Genomic DNA, 25,725 nt, shown 5'->3' with positions numbered 1-25,725 from the left:
GGCGTGGTTAGGGATGGGTGGAGGGGTCAAATGAATGTGACGTGTTCTCATTCTACGCTTCGCCTATTTGGTACAACACAGCGCAAGCTATCCAGAGGACATTTCGATGGAGGAAGCAAATCCATTTTCCATGCTCTACTTCCCGAAGGCAGACCCTGTGTTTATACAATGCCAGTCTGTGACGTCTCAAGACAATGTGCAATTTTTTTTTATTATCGTGCAACGGGAAGGGAACAAGGTGGAGAGGGGGCAGACACACGCGGTACCACTGCCAGAGAGCGCAACGACCCGCCTGGCCCGGCTCCCCCAAACAACTCCCCCCGGGGGAGACATCCGCCCTGGTTCTCCTCCGCCGGGCATTTGGCTGACGGGTTGGCACGGATGAAAGGTGCCAGGGGTGCCCCAGGTCAGAGCAGCTGGCACCTGGGATCCGTCTGGTGTCAGGAGCCTGGGCAGCTTAATGGCAGCATCCCTTTTGATAATGCCCCCCCCCCCACCCCACCCCCCATACCCCCTATGCCATTCATATATCTGGGACTGCAGGAGCCCTGACACCCTGTTTATGTGACGCTTTCTTTCTTTTCTCTTTTGCGCTTTCTCCAGATCTGTGATCTGCTCCAGCGCCATCACAGATCACAGATGCTCTCTTCTTTTTTTTCCATGAAGTCGGAGCCAGTCTTGGGTTTCCATCCAGCTCTCTTACAGTAAAGCGACAACAATAACCAGCCTGGGGTTTTATGGCCAGCGGGGCCTGTTGTGACAGTGAAGCGCAAGAACGCGGCTAAAGAGTCACAAGCCTCAAAAAAGGAATTGAGTCAGAGGGAGGCCGTGCCATCCCGCTGGAGACAAAACAAATGACTCCAACTACTTACCCGCACTAGTGAATCAAGTGCTATTGTCATATGGTACCCTCTGCCCGACACCTTCTTTCTTTCTTTTTTTTTGGTGCCAGCGTAGTGTTGTTAGTCTTGATGGGTAAACACTCAAACACAACCCACAGAGTATTGCTCTACCAGACGCTCTTGTGTAAACAAACTCTACCCTTCAGTCCTATTAGGTAAAGTATTCTACTGTGCCAAGGTTTCAAAATGTAATTCTTTTGGGCACAGTTCATCTTCCTCTCGACAGGCCATGTCTAGATGCCATGCATGCATGTCCATGCAGTGTGTGTTCAAAAGAGGCAGGTGTGCAGCAATCTGACACAGACATGATGTTAAACCATATGTGTTATGATAGCTCAGCACATTAGATTACACCAAAGACAGGGAATTAGGAAATAGGATCTTGATGCCAGCACTAATGTGATAAATTAACACTATTTTGCAGGCTGTGTGTGTGTGTGTGTGTGTGTGTGTGTGTGTGTGTTCTTACTGCATGTGTGTGTGTGTGTGTGTAAGCCTGTGTATCAGCGTGACATTTAACCACCTCTTTTTATTCCTGCTCTACTTATCCACCAGCCTGAACTGGTCAGGTTAAATCTGGACCTGAGTCTCTTTAAGTCACAGAAGCTACTCTGTCCCCCCCCCACCCCCCACCCCCACACACACAGCCTGGCTGACCCCTTACTCCACCTGGTACACCCCCAGTACCTGCCAGTGAACAAAAGCACGCTTTATTCTCACCTGTGTAAGCACTGAGTCAAATACAGCTCACTGAAAAGAGCACAGGGGTATTCAGTTACCAGCCTTTAAAGGCTCAGTCACAGGACATGGGACAAATTGCCGTCAATAACACTGAATTAAACCCCACCCCCACCCCCACATGGGTCTGTCTGGATATCCAGCTCTTTCAGCCATGAAGCTCAGCACTAGCCAGTGTCTCAGCAGAAAGGAACTTGGTGAACTTTACTTTGGTGGATTTTAGATTCATTACAGCGGACGGACACTCAAGAACTTTGCGGTGGGCCCGACTCAAAAAGTGCACGCTTGACTCTGACGCCATGGCCTGGTATATTAGACGAAACCTCAGCAGTCCCTGGAAAAGATCAGGGTTCACTTTCTGGAGGAGCCATTTCATTTTTTTTTCTTTTTCAAATCAGAGTTTTTAATGAAAGTTCTCATGTTTTGTGTGACTGAATTTTGGGCAGCATTCAGCAGGCCATCTGTTTAAAGAAATGCTATTGTAGTGACTTCTACATTTCAGAAATATGACTAACGTTTTACAGACAACACTGTATTTATTACTTCCCTTAGTGAACTTAGAAATGTGTTTGATGCTTTTGAAAGTTCTGAGCCTTTCTGTTACACTTTCATTCACGGGATGATAGAACTAAAGATGGCTTAAAAATCTCTATGCCGTTTGTAGTTATCCTTCACATTAAAATTTACTTTTTCAAACAGCCATGTTTTTGTATTGTGTGTTATGGTGTATGATTAGAACACACATTTTGCCCGCACATATACACACACATACACAGTATTGTCATACAAACACTAATAGACACTCCAGTCTGACAACCACACAGCTACTCCACAACCCCAATTCTTCCCTATGTATAGCGAAAGAAGACACAACATCAGACACCTGAGTAGACAAAACCCCAAGCCATAAAAAACAGACGCTGGATTTGTCATGGCATTTTACCGCCTTTCACTCAGGCTGTTTAGATGGCTGGCAGTGGAGGACTGGGCATATCTAAGTGCGCAAGAGAGTTTTGACTGAGGGCTTTAACCTTGGGGGAAATGTGCTGGACAGCGGTCTAGCGCGGGCGGCACAATGAATGAGCAGGCTAAGATGCACTGTGAAAACATTTGCTGGTGTAAGCGCACCACGGTGAGTTATTGAAATGGTCATTGAAAAATCCATTCAATTTAAAAAGGAGCCACTGGTCCAGATTGAAAGTCAATGGCTCCAAAGAATAATACACTGCAGATGCAGACACACATACACACAGATACACACACTACACACATGAACACACACACACACACATGTACACAAGGGCTAAAAATAGTTCCTCTTATACTTTAAAAAAAAACATACATTACCCATGTGAATGTATATTATAAATAATTCCATCTTCCTCTATGAAATAAGAATCACATAAAAAAGAAAAATATGGATCTTGACTATTGCTGCCAAATCCCCTCAGTAAAGGAGAAATATTTATTTGAGTAGTGACAGCTAAATATGTCTCATACATATTTATTACTTATTTTTAATTCGGGGTAAATATTGCAAACTCTCCATCTGGATACTGTCCGTGCGTGTGAGATTATTTCTTCTTAACTGTGGTTTAAAAAATGCACATTGCCACATCAACATCTATTACATAGTGCGCACACATACACTGTCCAAAACCACATGGATGAAAGCCTAATATATGAATGTGGCCATGTCAACATCCACTTTGCAGCATACAAACACACACACACACACACACACACACACACACACACACACACACAGAACTAACTGACCCTTGTACAATAGGCGCGCTGCTTTCCAAAGCTTATGTCAGATAAAACGAGGGGTCAAGAGAAAGATTCATTGTGGGAGACGCTGCTTAGATAGGACAGTGACAGCATGGTGAAGCTGTTCATCCTGTCCACTCCACATCTGTTTGTTATTTATTGTTCCGATGCAGCAGGTTTAACGCAGTTCAGCTTCTTCTAATGCACTTAAACAGCCCCTACACCTGAGTACGGGCTTCCATTGCATTTTCCCTCCGTGCGCTATCTTCTACTCACACTACACACACACACACGCCCAGACAGATTTTAGAGCCAATTCTTTGAAGGGAATATGTTCTACATTTGTGCAAGGATGCAGGGACAGTCGAGAGGTTGGCTGCCAGATACCATCATGTTAGGGGCTGCTGCGGGGTGATGGGGGATTGACAAGAATGTGTGTGAAGATTTTGAGGTATTATAAAGACTTTCTTTCTGATCACAGCGCACTTGTTTATGCAGTCAGGTGCAGATATGAAATATGTATTTCTATAGGCGGAACTCAGTGGGTGATGCATTCACTACATCGCCTGCGCTTCACGAGGGCAGCTGGGGTGCAGGATTTGCAGGCAGATTGAGAAGGGCGACATCAGCAGGACATCTGGCTGACTCCAGGTCAAACCCCCGGAGCCAAAGTCCCTCCAGCCTACCCCCACAGTGAGCAGAGAAAAGACCCCATCCAGAACCAAATCCTCAACATGTTTCTACTATTCCCTTCCAGCCCTGTCCACTGTGTCAGCCCGGCGTGATGACATCTATGTGCTGACATCCTGATGTGTTTTGTCTAATCAGTGCTCTTTCCCACATCTGGACAAAGTGGTGTGCACTGGTTTCATCAAATTGAAAAGCAACTTAATGAGGCAAAGGAAGCTGTCCGGTTAGTCATGTGCTTCTTCACTGCACAACCATACTGCTACAAGTAATCATGTAACCCAGGCCAACAAATGAGTATCTGACGCAAAAGAGCCTAACCTCATGCAACTCCTGTGGCCCATCCATGCCACATGTCAAAATGGTATAGAGGTAAGCTATCAATACCCAAGGCAGAGATTGTATCAGATAACATCTATTGCCTCCCTTGTGCTGTACATTCAATTTGTCGTTGTCTTTTTTCCAAGACGTTTTCGCGAATGCCATTTGCACGTGGGTGGATGTGAAACGTCAGTGCCGTCCATATGAGTGGTGTGGGAGCCCGTGGTCAGTGCAGATGTAACGGCTTAACCCCGGCGACCTCGGCCGTCCCGTCTGAACAAATAAAACATCAACATCCTGCCTCGCAACCCCTCGCAGCGCCTCAATCTTACCCCTTCTGACAGCAACACTTCCTCCCTCAGACAAAGCTTACGCTCTGGCCCGAAGCCCCAGATATAGCGCTTGGGGCCCTGCATGCTGCAGAGGAAACTTCGTGTTTGTTTTTGCAAAATGTAAGTGTAAATTGCATTTGCGGGATTTGTCTTATTATGAAACAAACAGGTAAAAGCAGCGGAGATCCCGTCTGCAAAATAATTAACAAGAAACACGCAACAAATGTTCACATTGCGAGACAGCACAGATGCACGGTGAGTAAAATCAACCACGAATCGCCTTAAGGAGAAACTAAGTCATGACCTACAGAGATCGTGGCACACAAATATGCTGGAAAATATTCTCATTCAGCGTACAACGAGTTTATGTATGACCGCATTTATGCAGAGAGTTTACCAAGAACTCTTTAATCAGAAATATGTCAAATGGATATCAATTGGACAACGTATTCTGAGCAAAGATTAAAAATACAATGAAATTAGTTTTTCAGTAACTATGACTTTATATAGAGATAACATAGGAATATTCGAAATCGCAAACATTTTCTCAAATATAACTAGACGTTCTTATTTTGTATGCAACCCGACACTAATTCACAGCACTCATTAGGTGCATTGTATGATACTGCAATCAATATTACAATGTATTTTATAAGCCAGGGGAAACACAAAAACAAGTCATCAAGGCAAAGATGCAGTCGATTACTCAATGTTGAAGCAACAGGTGCACTGTCTTACTGAGGGCAACAAGCTGACTGAATACTTGCAATACATTGTATTGTAAAGTACTTACACAAAAGCATGGTAGACGAAAGCCCAAGCTCTTGGTCTCTCCAGGACGTTGTAGAGGTAGTTCTGGAGCTTGCGGTAGCGGGCGTTCCTTCGGCCGCTCTGCGCGCTGTATATGAGCGGCTTCCCGAGGAGGCTCAGACGGGCGCCCTGCTTCCTTCTCAGGCACTCCGCGCCTCCTGCACCTGTCGTCCCTGGCGAGGAACCGCCACCTCCTGCCGACAGCAGACCGTCTCCCATCCTCGCCGCGTTGTTCATTGCACTCTCACCGGACTCCACATCTTTCAATCCGTACTCCTGAGCTCGTCGGCCCGGCAATGTCTTCATCCAGAGCCCTGTGCCACTGCCCTCATCTCCGCTGTGATTGCGGGGCATGGCATCACCATCGAGGGCTGGGTGTGCGCTCTGGGATCCAGAACAACGCACATATACAGGAGGGGTTGCAAGGTGCGCGGTTGGGAGTGGGAGAAACTCCCGTGTTTAAACTAACACACCCTGATTTTAAGAGGGTATTTTACAATGGTTTTGATACTTTGCTATATTTTACTTTTCGTCATATACTCAGTCTCATTCATGCGCGGTGTCGAACAGCTGCTTCATTAAAATGTCGCCATTAAGCGAGCAGGATTGAGAGAGTTCAGATGGCTGTTGGAGTCTGCTGGAGGAGCTGAGAGATTGGGGTTATGAAGGAGTGTCACCATCTGGGGGGTAGAAATTTGGCAAGGGGAGGGCATCACCCCACATTCACGTAGGTCTCTTTTTTTCCCGCCCTCTTACTCTCCTTTTCTCTCTCGTCTTAACTGAAATGTGTCAAAACAAGCGTGCATTGGACTGCTGTGAGTCCCGAAGGTGTTACTTTCTATGTAGACACCCCACAAGTTAGGCATTAGTTGTACCAGTCCTCTGTCGTGCGTAATTGGTGATTATGTTTCTGCGCTCCAGATCATGATCACCGCTGGTCAGTGTCCCGAGGTTGTCCGTTTGTGCTCCTCTGAATCAAGAGTAAGACCAGTGTGTGGAGTGACTTTTTTCATTTTGCTGATGCACATACCAAAACGTAGAAATACAGAAGTGTTACTCCACACGTTTAGTTCGCGAGTGTGCTTCTCGTCGCGGAGGACCCAAGCAGAAGTAGTAGGTTTCTTTTTTCAGAGGAACCTGTTCTAAGAAAGATTGTTTCACATTATCCAGCTTTCGTTTATTTCATCTGGAACTTCAACTGACACACAAACACACATTAAAATACGCTACGATTTGAGAGGTTATAATAAATGTCTGTCCATTTTGTACTCACTCGAGAAGCAGCGCACCAAGAGATTTTCATGGACAATGTTTAAAAGAAGGCGACAAAACGATACTTCTGAAATCTGATCGTATTCCTTTTATTTTGAGGCTTCTCTTTCCTCTGAGCGCATCGCCATTTCCCATTTTGCAGTTCAACTGTTTTGGCAACTAAGAAGTCTCTCTCCCTCTCCCCCATTCTACTACTCATTTTGGAGGCAAGGAGCCGATGTCAAGCAAACCACGTGATCATTGCTGAAACAGAATCGACTCGCAACCAACACAGTTGTTTTGGAGCAGCCACACATTGACAGCAAAGCAAAATTTGATAGGCGATCCAGAATTCATCTGCTTTGTGTAATTCAGCAGTCCACTCAAAGGCTTGACAAAATAAAATCGTATCGGAAATGCACATGATATGAGCTGAGGTCGTGAAATAAGCTTGTCGAAACCAGACCTGAATAAAGTCAACATTAATTTAACTAACTTAATATTTAAATTCGTTATAGCCTGACACTCTTGTCGGCTATTTCGCCTACTTCTATCTGCTCAGTTTTATGCAATACTGCTGTGCCTTCTATGTGTCCTGATAGATTTTGATTTTATGGTATGGATGAACTCAGCACTGTAAGTACCGTAACGTGTCTTGTCAAGGCAGCTGTCCTTTCCCTTCAGCTCAGACACAAAAAATGCGAAGCACGGAGTGGTCAGTGAGTGGTGTTCCATACCCACACTGTTTCGTTTGGTGCGCTTGAATTGTATTTGTAGTTTGTTGTGGTCACTTTTTGAGATTTATCGTAAGCAAGACAATAACAAAACCATGCAATTTATTATGGAAAATACACACTGAAATACTGAAATCTGTATAATTATAATAATTATATCACACACCATGGGCAGAAATATTCATGACCATAAAGTGCACCGTGAACAGTCAACTAAAGAAAAAAGTTGACATCATAGAATGATCAGGTAGGCTCATTTGTTTTATACGTTTGACCTGGCATATGGTAACCTATGACTGAAATAATTAGTCACTCAGTTATTCAGTCGACACCGATATTTTCACACAATTAGTTAGATAATTATGGAGGACAGACTATTATGAAAGCACGCTTTATATTTCTCCTAAACGTAAAAGCTGCAATATGACATATTTGATCTGAGCCAGTACTGAATGTATTAGCCAATATTGGTACCGCTGTGTCCAGCAGTTTTAATATTATTAGACCACCTTGTGTTATTACTTATACATTTCAAATGCCCCAACTTAATCGAGAGAGCAGCGATTCGGTCACGCTTTCCACATGGCGGTGAATAATGATTTTACTGATCGAACCAGATTCCGCTTGCTACAAGTTTAAGTGTATATATATCGTTTGAACCGTTTAATGCAGGTGTCACCTCTCAAACCAGTGCCACCTAGGAAACTGCTGACTTTTGATTACCCAGTTAATTCTCACACCACATGCTCTGTTCTCTGTAATGTTCCTATACTGCTCATTAAGCACATCGAAGAGAACCCCGTTTCAGGGCTGCACTCGCTGCTGTTCCATCAGAGCTAAGAATAGAATTAGGGAGTGTGGGTACACCATCTGGCTTGTAGAATAATTACTCCTGAGGCCTCTTACAGTCCTGACAGAAAAGTATTTTGGCTGAAATGTATGTGAATAAAATGAAACAATTCATTAGACATTTCAAGCTGGCTCCCTCTGCTGCTGAATGACGTTTTTACACCGTTGTGATGGACCTCTGAAAGTTGAACCTGGTCATCCGTTTTCGATAGACTGATTGTAGTTACTTTATTGTAAATCATGTTTTAATACTACTGCGTGTAGCCTGTGTGTATGTGTGAGAGAGAGGAGAGAGATGGCACAAAAACAGTAAGATGAACTACCACGGCATCTCTCTCTCTCTCTCTCTCTCTCTCTCTCTCTTTCTCTTAGGCCTCAGCTGATGAGCTTCAGCAGCAGAACTAATTCGTCCCAAACTGGAGCTCTGGCCTCAGCGAGCAACCATGTGATATTAAACAGCTGGCCTTCCTCATCCCACTGCCACTTTCACACTTGGATTGTGCCACTGCAACGGCCGGGGTTACGATCCGTTCGTGCGCTCACAGTTTTCAATCTGCCCTCTAGTGGTACAAAGCAGATAGTGCAAATAAATAATGAATATAGCAGGCTACATGGTTGGTAAAAACAACATTGAATTGGGGGCCAAGCAGCGAAGGCACCCATTGTGCTTCTACCTTTTCTTATTATTATTCATCTTTTTCTTTTGCCATACGAGCTTATGGCAGACCCTAGAACTGCATGCGAGTCTATGGCAGACCTTAGAACTGTGTGGCAGTCTATGGCAGACCCTAGAACTGCATGCGAGTCTATGGCAGACCTTAGAACTGCATGCGAGTCTATGGCAGACCTTAGAACTGCATGCGAGTCTATGGTAGACCTTAGAACTGCGTGGCAGTCTATGGCAGACCCTAGAACTGTATAAGAGTCTATGGCAGACCCTAGAACTGTATAAGAGTCTATGGCAGACCCTAGAACTGTATAAGAGCCTATGGCAGACCCTAGAACTGTATAAGAGCATATGGCAGACCCTAGAACTGCGTGGGAGTCTATGGCAGACCCTAGAACTGCGTGGGAGTCTATGGCAGACCCTAGAACTGTATAAGAGTCTATGGCAGACCCTAGAACTGTATAAGAGTCTATGGCAGACCCTAGAACTGTATAAGAGCCTATGGCAGACCCTAGAACTGTATAAGAGCATATGGCAGACCCTAGAACTGTATAAGAGCCTATGGCAGACCCTAGAACTGCGTGGGAGTCTATGGCAGACCCTAGAACTGTATAAGAGCCTATGGCAGACCCTAGAACTGTATAAGAGCATATGGCAGACCCTAGAACTGCGTGGGAGTCTATGGCAGACCCTAGAACTGTATGAAAAAAACGTTTGACATTTGTGGGGACAGTCCCCTGATTCTTTTCATCAAGTTTCATGTCTGCGCCACCGCTTTGAGCACTCTAGTGCCACCAGCGGGTCAAAGTGGCAGGTGTGTTTTTGTACATCACTTTTGAAGATTGCTCGATTTTCCTGAGGTACTTTGAAATGAGGTACCATTGGATTCCTTGGAAGTTAACGTACCCTATTACGTCAATGTCCGTGATATCAAGCCATATCATGCTCATCCTGATATGTGTATGATTTCATCTGCCATGTTCCTGATTGTTTCCCCTCTCATTCTTCTCCCTCCCCTTCTGCCACAAGGCCACATTTTGGAATTAGTCTTACACAGGGATGTAACTTTATAAAAGTATAGAAAGTTTAATGGTTGTTATCTAAAAAAAAAAAAATACAACATTTGTAATTACTTTTGACACTGCTGTGGGCATCTAATACTTGTTACCTGGTGTTGCTGCAGAAAAAAAGAGAATTTGAATTGTATCTTATACTTGAATTGTGTTCAGTTTAAAGTCTTGTGTTAAAGTGACGGCGCATATTTCACTCCGTCACAGACATGTTTATGTTGACCAGTTCTAAACAAAGGTTAAAAGAGCATCTTCACACTAACTCACATACAGTCCACCTGAATTTAATAGAGCATGATTTCAACCATTAGATCCACATCAGGGAGAAAGATTTTCCTGATGAGACGGTCAAAACATGCAGTATTTACGCAATAGTTGACATAATAATAAATTACATAATAATTACCTTGAAAGTGACAAAACACATAAAGCACTTAACTTTGTTTGGAAGCAGACAAAAGAAAGAAAAAGTAAGTAAACATGTTGTATTGCAGAGCCTTGTTTCATTGTAGTTATACCATTAATAAGGTTTTCTAAACAAAGTTTGTGAGGAGCCCATGGGGATGACTGACAGATGTCTCACCCCACCTCCCACCTCCTCCCCTTTCTCCTCCATTTCACTAGTAGCTCTAAGCTCACAATATCCATAGGGAAATTCCCTTATCCACATCGCTCACACACAATCTCTGCTATAGGCATCCCAGGACCACGGCCAGCTACCAAGCCAAACTGGATTATTAATGGCATTCTGAATCAAGCACACTAATGAAACTACAGTTTAAATCACTTATTGCAGTGCAGTGCTTTACATCTGACTGTCCACACTAGCCCTTAACCTTTGCCATAACCCGAACCTTAAACTTTGCATTTGTGGGGTTGTCGATATGTCATCTTTCACTGGTTTTTAATACTTCTGCTTTACTACACTTTACTCATTTGTGTACTTCCAATGTAAGGGGCACTTTAATGTAAATTAGTCCAGTGGGCCTAAAAGGCCAGTCGGCTTGCAAAAGATGGCTTTACTGGGCTTCAGAGCATTCAGGGGCTCATCTGTGGAGTCCATCAACCCGAAACACATTTCTCCAGAATGTGTGTATGGCACTGCACTGAAGGGTAGTGGGGGCCCAGACATATTCCTTCTTACTGCTGCCACCCCCTTCGTAATCTCCCCCCCCCCCCCACACACACACACACACACTCAGGCATACTCACAGTCAGACACACACACACACATGCTTAGGCACACTCTCACTTAGGACACTCAGACACACACACACATACACACACGCTCAGACAGAGACACACGCTTAGGCACACTCAGACTCAGACATACACACACAGACACACACACACACATATTCAGACACACACTCGTAAAATTCCTGAGGAGATTATATGGCCATCGGGATCAAGGCCGAGGAAGATGAATAATGTGCCCAAAAGTATTAGCGATACATTCATTTGAGGGATGGAGCTCCAGACCAGCCATGCTTTTTAACATATTTGCACGAATGGACATAAATCAAGACCCTCTTTAAAAAAAAGAGAAGGAAATGAATGAACGCTAGACATATTTTCACTGCCTTGCTCCGTACTGGTCTGAAAGTTATCCTTTTAGTCGTGCTATCGTTAACTTTAGCTCCCTCGCACACGGCACACTTTCAGTATCACGCGTATACAGCACAATGACACTTCATTTATAGAAAAATGTCTTGATGGCCGGATTGAAATGGCTTGATTCTTTTGAATTTGCTGGAATGCTTGTTAGTCGCCTTTGCTATGTGGAGCTGAATTGTAATGAATATGGATACTGAAAATGAGCTATGTATTATACTGAGGATTTTCTACTGAAGGATATGAATAGGAAGGCAAATTAGAGGCAACAGTTCAGTATTTAGTATACTGTTGCTTTTCATTCTCCCTCTTTTTATTTCTTTTCTCATCAACCCTTTACCTTTGCAAACTTAGAAAAACACGAACGTAAGACATTTGGTCTTTCAGGCTCAGATTCATTGTGTAGGTGAGTAGCACACATCAATTAGATCCACCCCTATGCTCACAAACTCTCTTTCTAAGCATGAAAAGCCATGTGCTCTTGGATGTTCAGTGAAGACACATTGTGGTTTAATGTTGCAGACCTTAAGCCTTTCAAAATCCAGTGTTCCTTGTGTAGCAGAGCTAGCAAATACACAGATAGAAACTGTGATATATCACAATATATGTACACATAAAATCATCCAGTGTAAGATGGCACATGTCTGCACAGTACAATACCACCACCACCTACTCATTAGACATTAATAATAAGTTCATTATTGTATATACTCCACAACTAATTGTCTTGATATTGTCAAGCTTAAAATGTCCTAAAGGCACTTGGATAAAATGTTGTGGTTTGAGAGATAGAGTTTGCACATATATGGAAGCACGACACAGGTTAAAAAGATTTTAAACATTGTGACATGATCCTAAAACGTTGATGTCCTGCATGAGGGACTCTGCATTTGAGCTGTCCTACATAATTCCTTCTTAGAAAAGAATATTATGCTCTAAACACACACACACACACACACTTTCCCTATCTCTCTCTCTCTCTCTCTCTTTCTCTCTCTCTCTCTCTTTCTCTTTCTCTCTCTCTCTCTCTCTCTCTCTCTCTCTCTCTCTCTCTTTCTCTCTCTCTCTCTTACATGTGTTTAAGTACTGTAGTGACAAAGAATGTAATGGTCCATTAAAAATTTCAACAAAAAAATGGAAACCTCATCCTATCCCATTCTACTCTCTGTTGTCTGGAGTGCAACTGGCAATAAATGATACTCTCAGCATTGTCAGTTTCTTTGATATTATTTGCCACATGGTGTTATAGTCTGCACTTCATTCTTTTCCAGTGTGTTATTGCAGGGAAAAAACTTACATCTGCCACATGCATACTTCTTCATGAACAAGTAGGAAAGTGGATCAAACATTGAACACCAGTAATAGAGGTTTTATTTCCAATATGCATGTCATGACACTAACAATTATTTCTGGTAGAAAGACAGCTGTATAAACACAAAGCAGATGAAGGTTCCCGCAATTCTTTCCTTTTCAAGGCTCCCTTCATGCCCATATCAAGTGGCTAGGGTAGATGATGGTGAGTATTGGATGAGTGCCCACAAGCACCACATTATATGAAGGTCAGCGGTTGAATTCCAATGAAATACACAGTGTTAAAGATAAATGTACCTGTACTGTCATTTTCCATAAAAGCTTGGACTTAGTGAATACTGTGCATGTACTGGTACTGTATCTAGGGAACTGCCAAAGTGTCAGAGGAGTGAATGGCAGAGTCAGAGGAGCGTGGTGGGCCTTTCCTGCATGCCTTGATCTGATATAAGTTGCCATTACTCAGTAACTGAAATACATCCTTCACCAAGTTCAAAATCACTCTATAACATCCTGTCTAGAGGAAGTGGACCCAATCAACCCACAGTGGGAACTGACCCCCCCCCCCCCACACACACACACACACCACCACCCCCCACCCCTAGGTCTAGAAGCATTTCTTTCTTTTTTTTAATCCACTGACTGCACCTTTAAAGAGTAATAGATTGCTCTTGGGGATAACATTTGTTTTTGAGACCAGCTAAAGTAAAGTGATGTTAGAGTGCAAAATGACACTATCTATGCACAGATAACTAAGCATGAAAAGTATATCAGCGATAGGCGGGGGAGCACTGCCTGGAGGCAAGAACCATTAGATGGGTAATGGCCTCATTAAAGATTTATCAAACTAATTTCCAATGAGAAATGGCTTAAACTACAAACATAATCAGAGCTCTATAACTAGCTGTGAAATCGCTGTCAGAGATAAGATGTCCTAACATTGGAGAAATGTGGGCTCATTCAGTCTGTTTTCTGGTACACCTTTTGCCCTGATTCACTTCCGTACACGTCATATTTCAGTGGAAACTTTTTTTTTGTCTGCATGTTTCTTTCTTTCTTTCTTTCCCCCTGTCATCTGTCTTTATGGGTTTTGGTTCCTGATCCAGGCCACCATGGTGCCCCTGTTTATGTCATAAATCTACTGATCTCAGATGTCCAGCAAGTCTGCCCTGAATTAGCTACCTATGCATTGGCTTGTGATTCAGAGATCTCCCAGGTTTTATTTTATGTGTGCGGTTTCATATACTTGAGTTCTTTGATGGCTAGTGTTGGTTTCATGCTATAAATCACTGCCGACACTTGGTTATTAATAACATATCTGGTTATTGCACTTCCTATTTGGTATCAGTTTTGGAGGACAGCAAAAATATGCTGTGTGCGTTTCTGTACTAGTCTAGATTTCACCCTTGTTCCTTTTTCATCTTATTTTAACCTACACCTCTGATGTCATTCAAACAAATCCAAAGCGAATTCAAACAAGAGAACCAATCAAAAACAATGCTCAGAATTGAGCCTGTTTAGACAGCAACAGAATGAATGTTCTATTCTATATATAAGCTTTAAAGTTTTGTACCAAGAAGAACATATTTGAATGTAACCCCTTTGTAATCACTAACATTTTGATTAGTAACTGTAATTGAACTAGACTTACTGCACAACGGTGAGTAACATGACGGCCAAAAAAATGAGAGACTGAGAATGGATGGATTATGAAATCAGGGACCCTATGGCACAAAAGCCACCTGGGTCCTTCAACTCCTGGGAAAGAAGTAACTCATAATCCAACCACCCTGTGCTTACATGACATATTTAATTCAGATTGCCTACAGGGGTCGCACCATATAAACACATGATGCAGCAATGAGCTGTATTAATGTATTTGGATTGCCAACAAATATCACATTAATGGACAAAATAAAAAGACACCTGTATAGCTAATCATACAGGAACAATGAGACTAATACCACAGGCAGTAACTATGTCTGTTGATCTTGTTCCTGGCCTGGCATGCCACACACACACACACACACACACACACACACACACACACACACACACACACACACACACACACACACACACACACACACACACACACACACACACACACACACACAGGCAGTAACTATGTCTGTTGATCTTGTTCCTGGCCTGGCATGCCTTGCCACTTATCCAGTCTGACCAGGCTGGCTTAACGCATCATAGCATTACTTAAATCACATTCATTTGATTTACTGACATTTTTGGTTTATAAAATGAAAATAAATATCCCTGTGTCCAAAAATTATGATTTGTGCCCAGAATTCTTAGCAGTGCCCCTGTCACTGACCCAAACACTCTATACATTCAAGGACATATAGGACCTCACATATGGTGCAAAACATTTAAAGCACAACATGTCGATGTGACGGTCGCAATGCGACCACACATGAAAGACACTCTTCTACCCGGATCCATGGATTAATGGATTACCGGCTGGTTGGGGGCTCGTGTCCTGTTATGGCTGTCGGGACAAAAGAAATGCTCTTGGCCAATCGACTTCAGTAAAATGTCTTTTTACAGGCCAGGGAATAGGATGTATTCGATGGTTATAATTATAATTATATGTTTAGCACACGGTGATCTTGTGATCTGAGCACTAATTGATTTTTGTGTGTACCCCTTTTTTATATGGGGCTGACCACCTCTCTATATATGTTGATTCGTTCTGTCTCGGGACAGTTTTGGTGAGGTATGTGCATCTGTGTGAACCGTGAGACTGCTTATGGTTGTCCTCTATTCATTTAGAGGCTTAGCAGGTTTTTGTCTGGAGACTTTGAATTCGGATTATTTTTTCTTTATTTTTGTGAATGCCGGGTTGTATTGGATTTATGAAGTTGGGTTCCATAATCTACCTTTTAGTGTTTGACTTTTAGGGTTTGTTGATCTTTTTGAAAATGAATAAACCAATATAACTGAGAATCCTCACTCTGACTCTGAGCCTTTGGCCTTACCCACGGATAGACGGTAACCCGAGGCTCGGTCTGTCACAGTCGATAATGATCAGACTTACTCTAGACCACTTGCATTCAGACTGGGGGCACATGTATCCTTTTGTGTATTGCTATGGGCCATTAGGGTCTCTCAAGGGTCAACCCTGGAGCCGCAGGACTTACTTAGTGTGGGTTTTCAGGGCCCCTGGGCCTGTGCCTGATAGGCCTGTGCAGAAATCGAGACCAGAGAATGAGTTAGAATTGTGAGAAAGTGAAATAAGAAGAAATTTTCCATTTCAAAAACTGTGTTATCTTGAATTATAACGTTTCTGACAAATGTGTATATCTTGTTCTGAGTGATAATTCAAAGAACTATAGTTTGTGAATGTGGTGGCTGTACATTGATAGGGTGTTAAACAGTACCAGTGTGTTACATTCTGTGGTTTTGAGATCTGTCTAGTGAATATGAGGCATGAGTGTGACTTCTCAATCTTGTGTTAAATTTGAGCATTTAGTGAAATTTGCATATATACATAAAATGAGTCAAACTCAATATGGGTGTCTTTACATCCCAGGCATGTATTGGCTGAAGAATTTTAATATGCGGTTGGCCACCATTTTGTTGAGAAAGCCAAACGGAGCTCCAAGAGATATGAGCAAATGTAGCTAAATGTATACCATATTTCAGAATTTTAGTGAAACGTGTTCTGGAGATATTGAAAAGTGTCAGTTGCAGTGTCTCCTATGGAAATGGATTACGATGTTGGCCTGTGTCCAAAGAATGTGGTAGTGATGCAGGGTGTGGAGTTTTGTGAAGTTTGAACCTTTATGTTACGAGCTACCGCAAGTTACACCATGTTTTCCTCTGTTCCTTTGACATGGTTTGATTTATCTTCAAAATTCATTTAGACTTTAAATCCTTATGTAACCCTTACAAAATCAATCAGTCTATCACCACTTGGAGCAGGGTGCCCATTGAGCAGGGAGCTCGATGATTGCTGTTTGCGGCTATTTTCTTTTGGATGATAAGAACTCACCCCCCCCCCCAACAAATTCAATACAAATGAAGTGCACATCTACATTGAACCAATTACTGTGTTAACAGAGCTAACTTCACTGTGTACCATTCCAGCCTTGACCTGGGCTCTGCTGAAGTTCCCTTTTACAGGAACCACAAACTTTTGTTTGAACTATTTCATGTCAATTTACTTGCATTTTTAATTTAGCATTAGGTGAGGTCTGTCTAATTTGACATGAGCTCATTTTCTTATGTAATTTACCATAGAGTGGTGTCATTTTATCCCTATGCTTATGGGAGTTGTCATGAAGGGCTTACACAGGCATTGGGTAGCTGTTTTTCAAAAATCTAAAGTAAAGCGTTACCAAGTTGACTTCTACGTTGGGCTTACACTCCAAGATCTTTAAAATAACAAATATTTAGGTCAACAATATGCTATATATATAATATGCAATATGAGTGCTTACTTCATTTCACTGACAGATCTGATGATGCAAATCTCCATTTTCTACACAAAATGACGGCAGTAGAATGTGTGTGTGTGTGTGCATGTCTGTGTATGTATGTATGTGTGTGTGTGTGTGTGTGTGTGTGTGTGTCTTCTTCCATTATACTCCACATGTTGAAATACATTTCATTTCACTTACGACAAAGTGGATTTAGAATTGTTTCTACAGAATAAAATGGAAAGCAGTGCATTCTCAAGGTTACACCTCAACACATACTGCTGCCTTATTCAAACAGACTCGACTTCACCCACTCATTAAATAACAATTTTGTTTGTCATTGAATAATGCATCTGTGAATGGGACCAGCTGTTGGTGGATATTTTATTGAAGAGGTTCCATACCCCCCACCCCCACCCAAAAAGGACATTCTGCATTGTACCACATCTTGCATTCCTCTCAATTAATTTATCTGCCATTAATGTGTAGGGAAGCAGGTAATTGTGCATGTTCTAACACCCCATATGCAGTGTTTCAGATTTGGTGTAGATCACTCAAACATGGTCACAGAACAATCCTTTACTCTTTAAGTCCTAAAGAGGGTTGATTTAGTCTAAATATGTAATGTGTAATATATAACACAACTCAATAGATTTTGTAAATGAATTTATCCAATGGTCTGTATTCACTGTTATTATAACTTCACAAGTCATTAGAGGCTATTTTCATACATAGACTAATTGTGTGCAGTACTAGCTCTTGACACTTGGCGGGGGAGTTGGGTTGCAGTTGTCACCGGTGGTGTGAACTCAGTCCAGTGTCCTCATAGCCAACATAGTGCTGACACAGTCAGAAAACATAGAGAGAGCTTGAACACCATAGTGCCAATCACAGGAGCGTCAGTCGGTTTTCATCCACACAGTCTTTTATTTGTAAATAATAAAAATGAACTCTTGAATATAAAACATACACATCATTTGAGCCACATCTGTTGTACAAACAAGAAATGTTGCAGTGAATACCTTCTATTCTGTTTCAGTGGAACACATGATTTGTAAACAATCAGCATTATTAAATAATACTGACAAAGGAAAGTAGTCAGCCTCGACGGACATCAAAGTAAACTCATCATTGGTTAAATATGAAGCAAGTGAGCAAGTTTTTTTTTTGTTTGTAACCAAGTGTTTAGGGAATAGGGATACTCTAGTAAAGCAAAAGAGATAGGTGGCAGTCCAATTTCCTATGTTTAGCATTTTAATTGTTTCCGTGTATAGGCAAACAAAAACAAAAGCGAAAGAGGCGAGGACGAGGAGTGAGAGAAAAGAAAGATCTGAAGGTGTCCCTTGGTGGCCTTGGTACCGATCAACGGACCGAGGTGACAGATCGCTGATCCACAGATTGACTGGGCCACGGTGTAAATACAAGCAAGTAAATCACTGACTCGTATTGACATTACTGTATGTGCATGTGTGTTTGTATAGGTGATCTTAACTTGGATACACTCTTTTTTTAAATATATATCTTTTATATATATATATTTCTCTATGCTGTTTTTTTCTGTATAATCATAATTATACTCCATATATAGATAGCTCTGGATTTTTATACACATTATTCTAAGTCTGTTGTAGTCCCTCTGTGGTAAACTAGAGCAAAAACAACATCATCTTCCATACAAACAGAGGACTCATGTTTGCTTAGTACAACAGACAGTACAGCACTTTTGTTCATCAACAGGGATATCTTTTTTGTTGTTATTTTTTTTTTCTAAAAAAAAAAAAAAAAAAAAAAAAAAGGAAATTTAAAAAATAAAACAATTAAGAAAAATGTTTCCCCAAAGACACCGAGCCTCAATGCGAGGACAGCGCGCGCGGGGGGGGGGGGGGGGGGGGCGTGACCTGGCCAGACAACCATGTATGAAATGGATGGCTTCAGTTCATTGGCTAATCTATTCATATTAAATAGGAACAAACTGTACAGGTCCATGCAACACACAAGCTTGCCTACAGTATGTGGAACTAACACACGAGTCTGTTCGTCTCTTATTTTATTTTTTTTATTCTCATCCGTCGTGTTTACAAAATGTGCATGCAGTTTGGGACCGTTCCAGAGGCATGCTTGCTCCTTCGGCACGGGGAAGGAGAGGGTGGCTTATGTCGTCTTTTGTCTCTTTTTTGTATCGAGAAGATCTCTGGACTTTGTCAAAACACAACCTGCATTTTACTGCCACATTTAGATGGAGAGAGGGGTTTTGTGTGTGAATTTTTTTTGAGAAACATTAAAAAATTAAAAACGAGAAGAAAATAAAACAGCTTAAAGAATAGGGGACAAAATCAAGCTCTTTCAAAGAGTGGTTATCTGTTTCTCAAAAAGCTACAACTTTCTGCTATTTGAAAAACAAATCAGGCTTTTGTGCTTGCTTTAAATCCCAAAAACAAACATAAAACTGTTCTAAAAGAATGACATTTGTTAAACATCTGCAGACCATTCCCTTAATCATATCTGACCTTGATTGGCAGTTGCCAAGGCAAAACGATGTGTCAATGTGACGCATTCTGTGATGTCATGGCAACAACTGAAAGTGGCTTATGCTGAAACTCAGGCTGAACATCAACAGCCTGTGGAAGGATGGGGGCGGGGGAAGCTAATTCGAGTGCACTTACAAAAGGGCACGCTGTGCTAACAACAAAAGGGAATGCCTGCTAATTAGAGGAAAAAGAAAACTTACGGAAGAGGCTTCCCATAACTGCCCAGTATATTACTTATGTTTTACACAATTTGGAAACAAATGTCAGGAAACATAACACAGGTCTTCACATTCCACGCGTGTGTGTGTGTGGTGTGTGCATGTATATGTGTATGTATGGTGTTTGTGTGTGTGTGTGTGTGTGCCCCTGTACCAAAATAAGAGTACAGTGACAAGGCGAAGCAGTGGGAGAGATCTTCTGTAAACAGACTTGTTAAGGTCAGCATCTAGCTATGTGACCTTTGACCTATGGTAAAACCCCTGGAAGGGAGGGGCCTCTCAGTCTTACAGTGGCCTGCCTCACCTGTCCCGAACACGACCATACTCCTTATATGGCAAGGAGGAAGAATGAACAAGATGATGTCACTGACACTGTTGACTGGCTAGAGTCAGTCATCACTACTTTGATTGGCCAGTTTAGTCAACGAACGGTCTGTTCCCGCCTCCGCTCAGGAACTGAATGGAACCAAGTCACATTCAGAATGAATGAAGCCAGCAATAGAAAACAACAAAGGAGATTGGTGTACAATGGCACAAAAGTAAACCTTGAGAGTCCAGAAAACAAAAGACAAAAATGCAAAGAACCCAAATACAAAAGGGGTGGAGAAGTGATTGTCAGGCTCCAGCAAAAGCTTTGATCGTGATTCTGGTTTGTCTTTTTCCGTCTCTCAGGGCTCTGATTGTTGCCACAGGTATGTGTCCTTGGTCCACTCAGGTGATCCTGGGAGGGGAGTGGGGAAGGGGATCCTGTATGCCCCTTCACTAGGACCGCACGCCTGGCGGCCCTGAAGAACTATCAAGTGATGTCTGGGAAGCCCGTCGGGCGAGTGGAGCTAGCGTAGGATCCACCAATGAGGAAGGAGGAAAGAGTTTGTACCAGTCAATCACTGTGCTTGAAAGATCAAGCTGCTCCAATAGGATCTGTGCAACTCCCATAAAGGATTTGTGGTCCATTCGCCCATAGTCACCCCAGACTATGACCTGGGAGGGAGAGAGCGGATGGGGTGTCAAATGAAAATCAAACAAGTCCAATAACTGAAATGCATAGCAAAGGCCTAGACATCATATGGGGGAAACATTGCTAACTAACCGTTGAGCAGGGGAATATAACATTTGCAAATGTTACTGACCTGGAGAACTTTACCCTGTGGACTCTCGTCAAAAAGCAGCACTTGCTGGTATAACGGGTCGAGTGTTTTTCGTGCAATCTTGGTTTTCTTTTTGGCTTTACACACCCCGTTATCCAGTAAGTAGACCTTGACGTAGGGAGCTGTAAAAGAACAGACATGGAGGCATGAGTTCAGTAAGCGTACACACAACGTCCTGTAAGATTCTTTTTTTTGCAGGGGTTTCCGCATGGCCATGAGTTTCTACGTATAAAGCACAGCCCATCCTCTCAGACATCCATGCAGCAGATGAAAAGAGGGCAGATTTGTGTAGATAGTGGCCCAGAAGAAGAGCTCTCACCTGGGAGGTTTTTGGATCCTGGTTTGGGTGTAAGGCCACGTGCCCTAATCACCTCTACCTCCAGCTGACCTTTCTTGTCCATCAGGCCAATCTGGATGTCTCCTGCAGGGGTGAGAGAAAGGGGGCGGGGGGAGAGAGAGAAAGAGAGAGAGAGAGAGAGAGAGAGAGATTTGAAGTAATTGAAAACAGTAGATGTTCACTTTTCTGACTACAATGCAGGTTTCAGGGTGTTCCCTCAGTCTCCTAGACTGCAGGTGTTTGACTATCGCCTATCACTCTGTCACTCACCCATGGCGGGCGTGGCCAGGGTTTGTCTCCCCACCAGCTGGGCGGGGCCAAGGCCATCCAAGAAGTCACTGAACTGGCTGTCAGCACCAAGCCTCATCCCTGAGAAGACCAGACTGAAGAGCAGAGAAACAAGAACAGACATATCCTAAGTAAGAGTGGCCCATGTCATTCACGCAAACACTTCATACAGTATTTACAAACATGCAATGCAACTTAAATGTTAAAGTGTAGAGTTGAGATGCCACTGAGGTTCTCAACTGACAACGCTCACAAGGTTCTGACTAGCTGGGTTTCCATCTGGCTTATTCGCATACTTTAAGTGCATTCCTGAAAATTTGGCTAAAAGGAAATGCGAAATGTCTGTGGGCATTTCCATCAGCTGTATTATGCAAATTGAAAATGGACACTCTCCTAATCAGAGAGAGGAGTTGTGAACAGCTGTTGGTTCAAAACTTGAGATTGTCAGGGCAACTTTAATGGAAACGTAATAAAAACCGCAACAAATGCAATTTGATGTGAATAAAACCCATTCCCACCCACCTTAGCCGCATTTTACCATATGTGAATTGGTTGGTAATCCACCAATCATCTAGCGCATAAAGAGTTTATTCGAATTTCAAGCATTTTTACACTCAGGATTTCCTATTCAAAGGTTCTAAATGCGCATTAAAAAGCTGGATGAAGAACCTGGCTACTGATCCCTTTTCCTGGACACTGTGCCACCCCTGTGCCTTTAGGATTATGATACATACAAGAACCCTAAACCTAGCCTGACATAACTCGTCAGATCAAACATGTTGATCTTGAGGAAGATCTTGGGTTGAAAGAGTTGAAAATCTAAATCTCTTAAACAGATATTATTCTAACATGTCTATATTTGCTACATGTGTGAGCTCTGTGTTAAGGTTGATAGGAATGCTTCCTCTGACTGGGTGTCTGGTGTGACTGTCATTCTTTTGCATTTTCTGTTCCTGATAATCAGAATAGCTCTAATTAGAGTGGCATGTCACCCTCTGTCCTGGGGTGGGGCTGCATGTCATATCCATGTAGGCTGGGTGCACTGATTAACCCTCTCTCCTGGTCAACCTGGTATGAAAACTAAAGCACTTAAGCTTGTGTCTGCTTGTGAAGCCACACTCTCTGCATCTACAGAAGCAATAATAATAAAAACAATAAAGCCTTGTTTCCTGATTGACCACCATAGCCTGACTGAGTCTCTAAGTCTGTGATAGTGAAAATGACCATCAGGGTCCAGCTGAAACTGGGCTTTGTTACTTCTGCTAACGGACATATCTGTGAACCGCTGTTTTTCTTGCTAAGACCCAACGGATATAGCATCAAGAGAGCCCAACGATGGACAGAGCAGCAGCAGGAGCATCTCTCTCCTCTTCTGGCCTCCATCTTCTGTGCGGCCCTTCTCTCTCTCTCTCTCTCTCTCTCTCTCTCTCTCTCTCTCTCTCTCTTTTTCTCTCTCTCTGTCTCTCTCTCTGCCCGTCTCTCTTTGGTTGAGGTATTTAAGACATGTCCTGAGTTCCAGCTCGTCAGCTCTTTAGTAATGCAATCTATGTTCCCTTTGAAGCCAGCGCTTGTTTCCATGACCTAACCCACACAAGAATGTTGGACCAGAGGTGCCAGCTGTGGTCATGCTAGCGAGCAACCATATGAAAGAGCCCCTGCTCACTGCTCATACTGTTGTGTGAGTGAGTGTGTGTGTGTGTGTATGCCTGCTTGTGTGTGCGTGAGTGTGTGTTCGCATCTGTTCGTGTGTGTGTGTGTGGGTATCCTTGTGTGGGTGTGTGTGTGTGTGTGTGTGTGTGTGTGTGTGTTTTTGGGTGCATTCAGAAGCTATAATCTCTGGTAACTATGATCATAATTAGCTGCAAATGGCAGTGTCATTCCCCCCACATCTGTCCTGGCACGGGCTGACTGAAGGACTGAAGGCAGGAGTGATTGACAGCAGGCTGGATGTGGAAAGTTTATTTCAGTCTCGCTGCTCCGACTGGTGTCTGGGGCAGAGGAGGCCTCGGGCTGATGGATGATGCATGTTTTAATTATGGAATAGAGGAAGGGAGGTCAAGTGGCCTTGAAGAAGGAGCGTGATTAATGTCCCGACAATAACGATAATGATCGCTTTGTCCAAAGGACGGACGAGAGGAGAAACACCCTGTGCAATCCATGTTTCGTTTGGGCAACTGAAATCTCTCTCGAGTAACTTGTGAAATGATCAATCAAAGCGATCAGTCATTTCATGATCACTTTGTTCGTTACGAAGCTCTTTGACGAAAGGAGAAGCGCTGAATGCCATCAGAGACATAGTTGGTACACAGTGGGTACTGCAATACACCAGACATGCTGGCATCACCAGCTGAGCTGGTATGTGGTTCTGGATGCCTCAACATCAGGATCATCAAGTATTCATAACGTAACATGATTCTGATTACGGTAATGTGGCAGACACAGGCAGACTGTAGTGGCTCAGAAGAGTAAATAAGTTGCCATGTCCTTATCTCACTTCTCCTCTCATCCAGCTGTTTCTTTCTTTTCTTTTTGTCTCTTTTCACTTTCTCTATGCACAAGGATAGGGAATATTTACAAAGCATGGAGTGTAACCAGCACACCAATGTAAACACAGAATTAGACTCTGTTGAATGGACATTCCTATTCCTTATAAAGCCATGTTGAGTGAGACATATAGAATAGGAAAGAAATGAACCGATGGAAGATATTTGATATTTAAATTGTTCCATAACCATTAGCAAAATACATCAGATGTGTGTGGTTATTAGTCTTTATAGTAATCGTATAGTAATCGTCCCAATTCTGTGTGTCTCACCCTGTTCTGACAGCTTAAAGGCCTAGATCATCCTTATCTGCTCAAATAGGTGTGAGGGGAGGCCAGAGATGAGCAGAAAACAGCACAGCCCACTCCCTCTGGTTCAAATAAGGGCAAAACCCTAAACACCAGACAGCTTCTGGAGCCCCCTGCCATACACATCTTGCCTTGATCAAAGCACAACTGATTAAGATCAGTATAATAATAATGATCATGATTATCATTATTGGCTAAATCAGTTACAACTGCTAATACAAGTTTAGTCAGGTATGAAGACAGTGAACTGAGCAATGACATATATGCTACTACTGTGCTACGCAGTAAAGCATAAATAATTCTGCCTTGGGTAAAGCTGTTCTATGGTGAAAAGCCATGCCACATTTGATAACCAGTACCAGTGTGGTCTGGTTAAATCTCTCTTCTCATCTCTCATGTCTTATCTCTCAAAAGTCCTGGGGAGGACTTTTACTCTGAAACAGGAAGTGTTGGTTGAGGCAACCATACTCACTTCCCCTCAGAGCTGTAGCTGTTCATGCTGCCGTCGGTAGACTCGCGGCTGGCCTGGCGGGCCATGGCATTGCGCGGGTACTCCACCGCCATGCCAGTCTCCTGGCTGCGCTGGATGCCACCCTGGCTCCCCTTGGTCTTCTGCTTCTGGGCAGCTTCTGCAGGGAAGACGGACAAAGAGAAAAAGGCTGGTGACATTTGTGTGTCTGTGTCTGTTGATCTGTGTTTGCAAAGGGGTGTGGGTGTGTATATATATATATATATGTTTGTCTGTATCTGCTAGGCGTGTGTATGTATATGTGTGCTTGCTAGGTGTGTTTGCAAGATGTGAGTGCGTATGTGTGTGTTAACTGTGCATATGCAGAGCGACGATGATGAATGCCAAGTGTTCA

At 42.9% G+C, this 25,725-nt stretch overlaps 2 protein-coding genes across 8 annotated transcripts in view; both read right to left on the bottom strand.

The window, feature by feature from the left end:
* kcnq5a (potassium voltage-gated channel, KQT-like subfamily, member 5a) overlaps positions 1–8,870 on the bottom strand; it is a 130,722-nt gene extending 121,852 nt beyond the window's left edge. For 2 of the 7 annotated variants that reach the window (XM_042709537.1, XM_031579626.2), the window contains exon 1: positions 5,547–8,870. In XM_042709537.1, coding sequence (XP_042565471.1) covers positions 5,547–5,917 — 371 coding nt within the window. In that variant the 5' untranslated portion in view covers positions 5,918–8,870. The remainder of the gene's footprint in view (positions 1–5,546) is intronic. The other 5 variants (XM_031579627.2, XM_031579629.2, XM_031579625.2 and 2 more) reach the window with 4 other exon arrangements.
* A 10,510-nt stretch (positions 8,871–19,380) lies between these two features.
* Positions 19,381–25,725, bottom strand: part of LOC105911540 (regulating synaptic membrane exocytosis protein 2) — a 36,619-nt gene continuing 30,274 nt past the window's right edge. The window contains exons 21-25 of the mRNA XM_031578698.2: positions 25,335–25,491; positions 21,994–22,106; positions 21,706–21,807; positions 21,369–21,508; positions 19,381–21,219 (exon numbers count right to left, since the gene is read on the bottom strand). Of these exons, the coding sequence (XP_031434558.1) occupies positions 21,001–21,219; positions 21,369–21,508; positions 21,706–21,807; positions 21,994–22,106; positions 25,335–25,491 (731 nt within the window). The 3' untranslated portion in view covers positions 19,381–21,000. The remainder of the gene's footprint in view (positions 21,220–21,368; positions 21,509–21,705; positions 21,808–21,993; positions 22,107–25,334; positions 25,492–25,725) is intronic.

The sequence above is a fragment of the Clupea harengus genome, chromosome 13, assembly GCF_900700415.2.
Source record: "Clupea harengus chromosome 13, Ch_v2.0.2, whole genome shotgun sequence".
In the NCBI taxonomy this organism is placed as follows: Eukaryota; Metazoa; Chordata; class Actinopteri; order Clupeiformes; family Clupeidae; genus Clupea; species Clupea harengus.
This window is presented reverse-complemented; position numbering and strand designations above follow the sequence as displayed.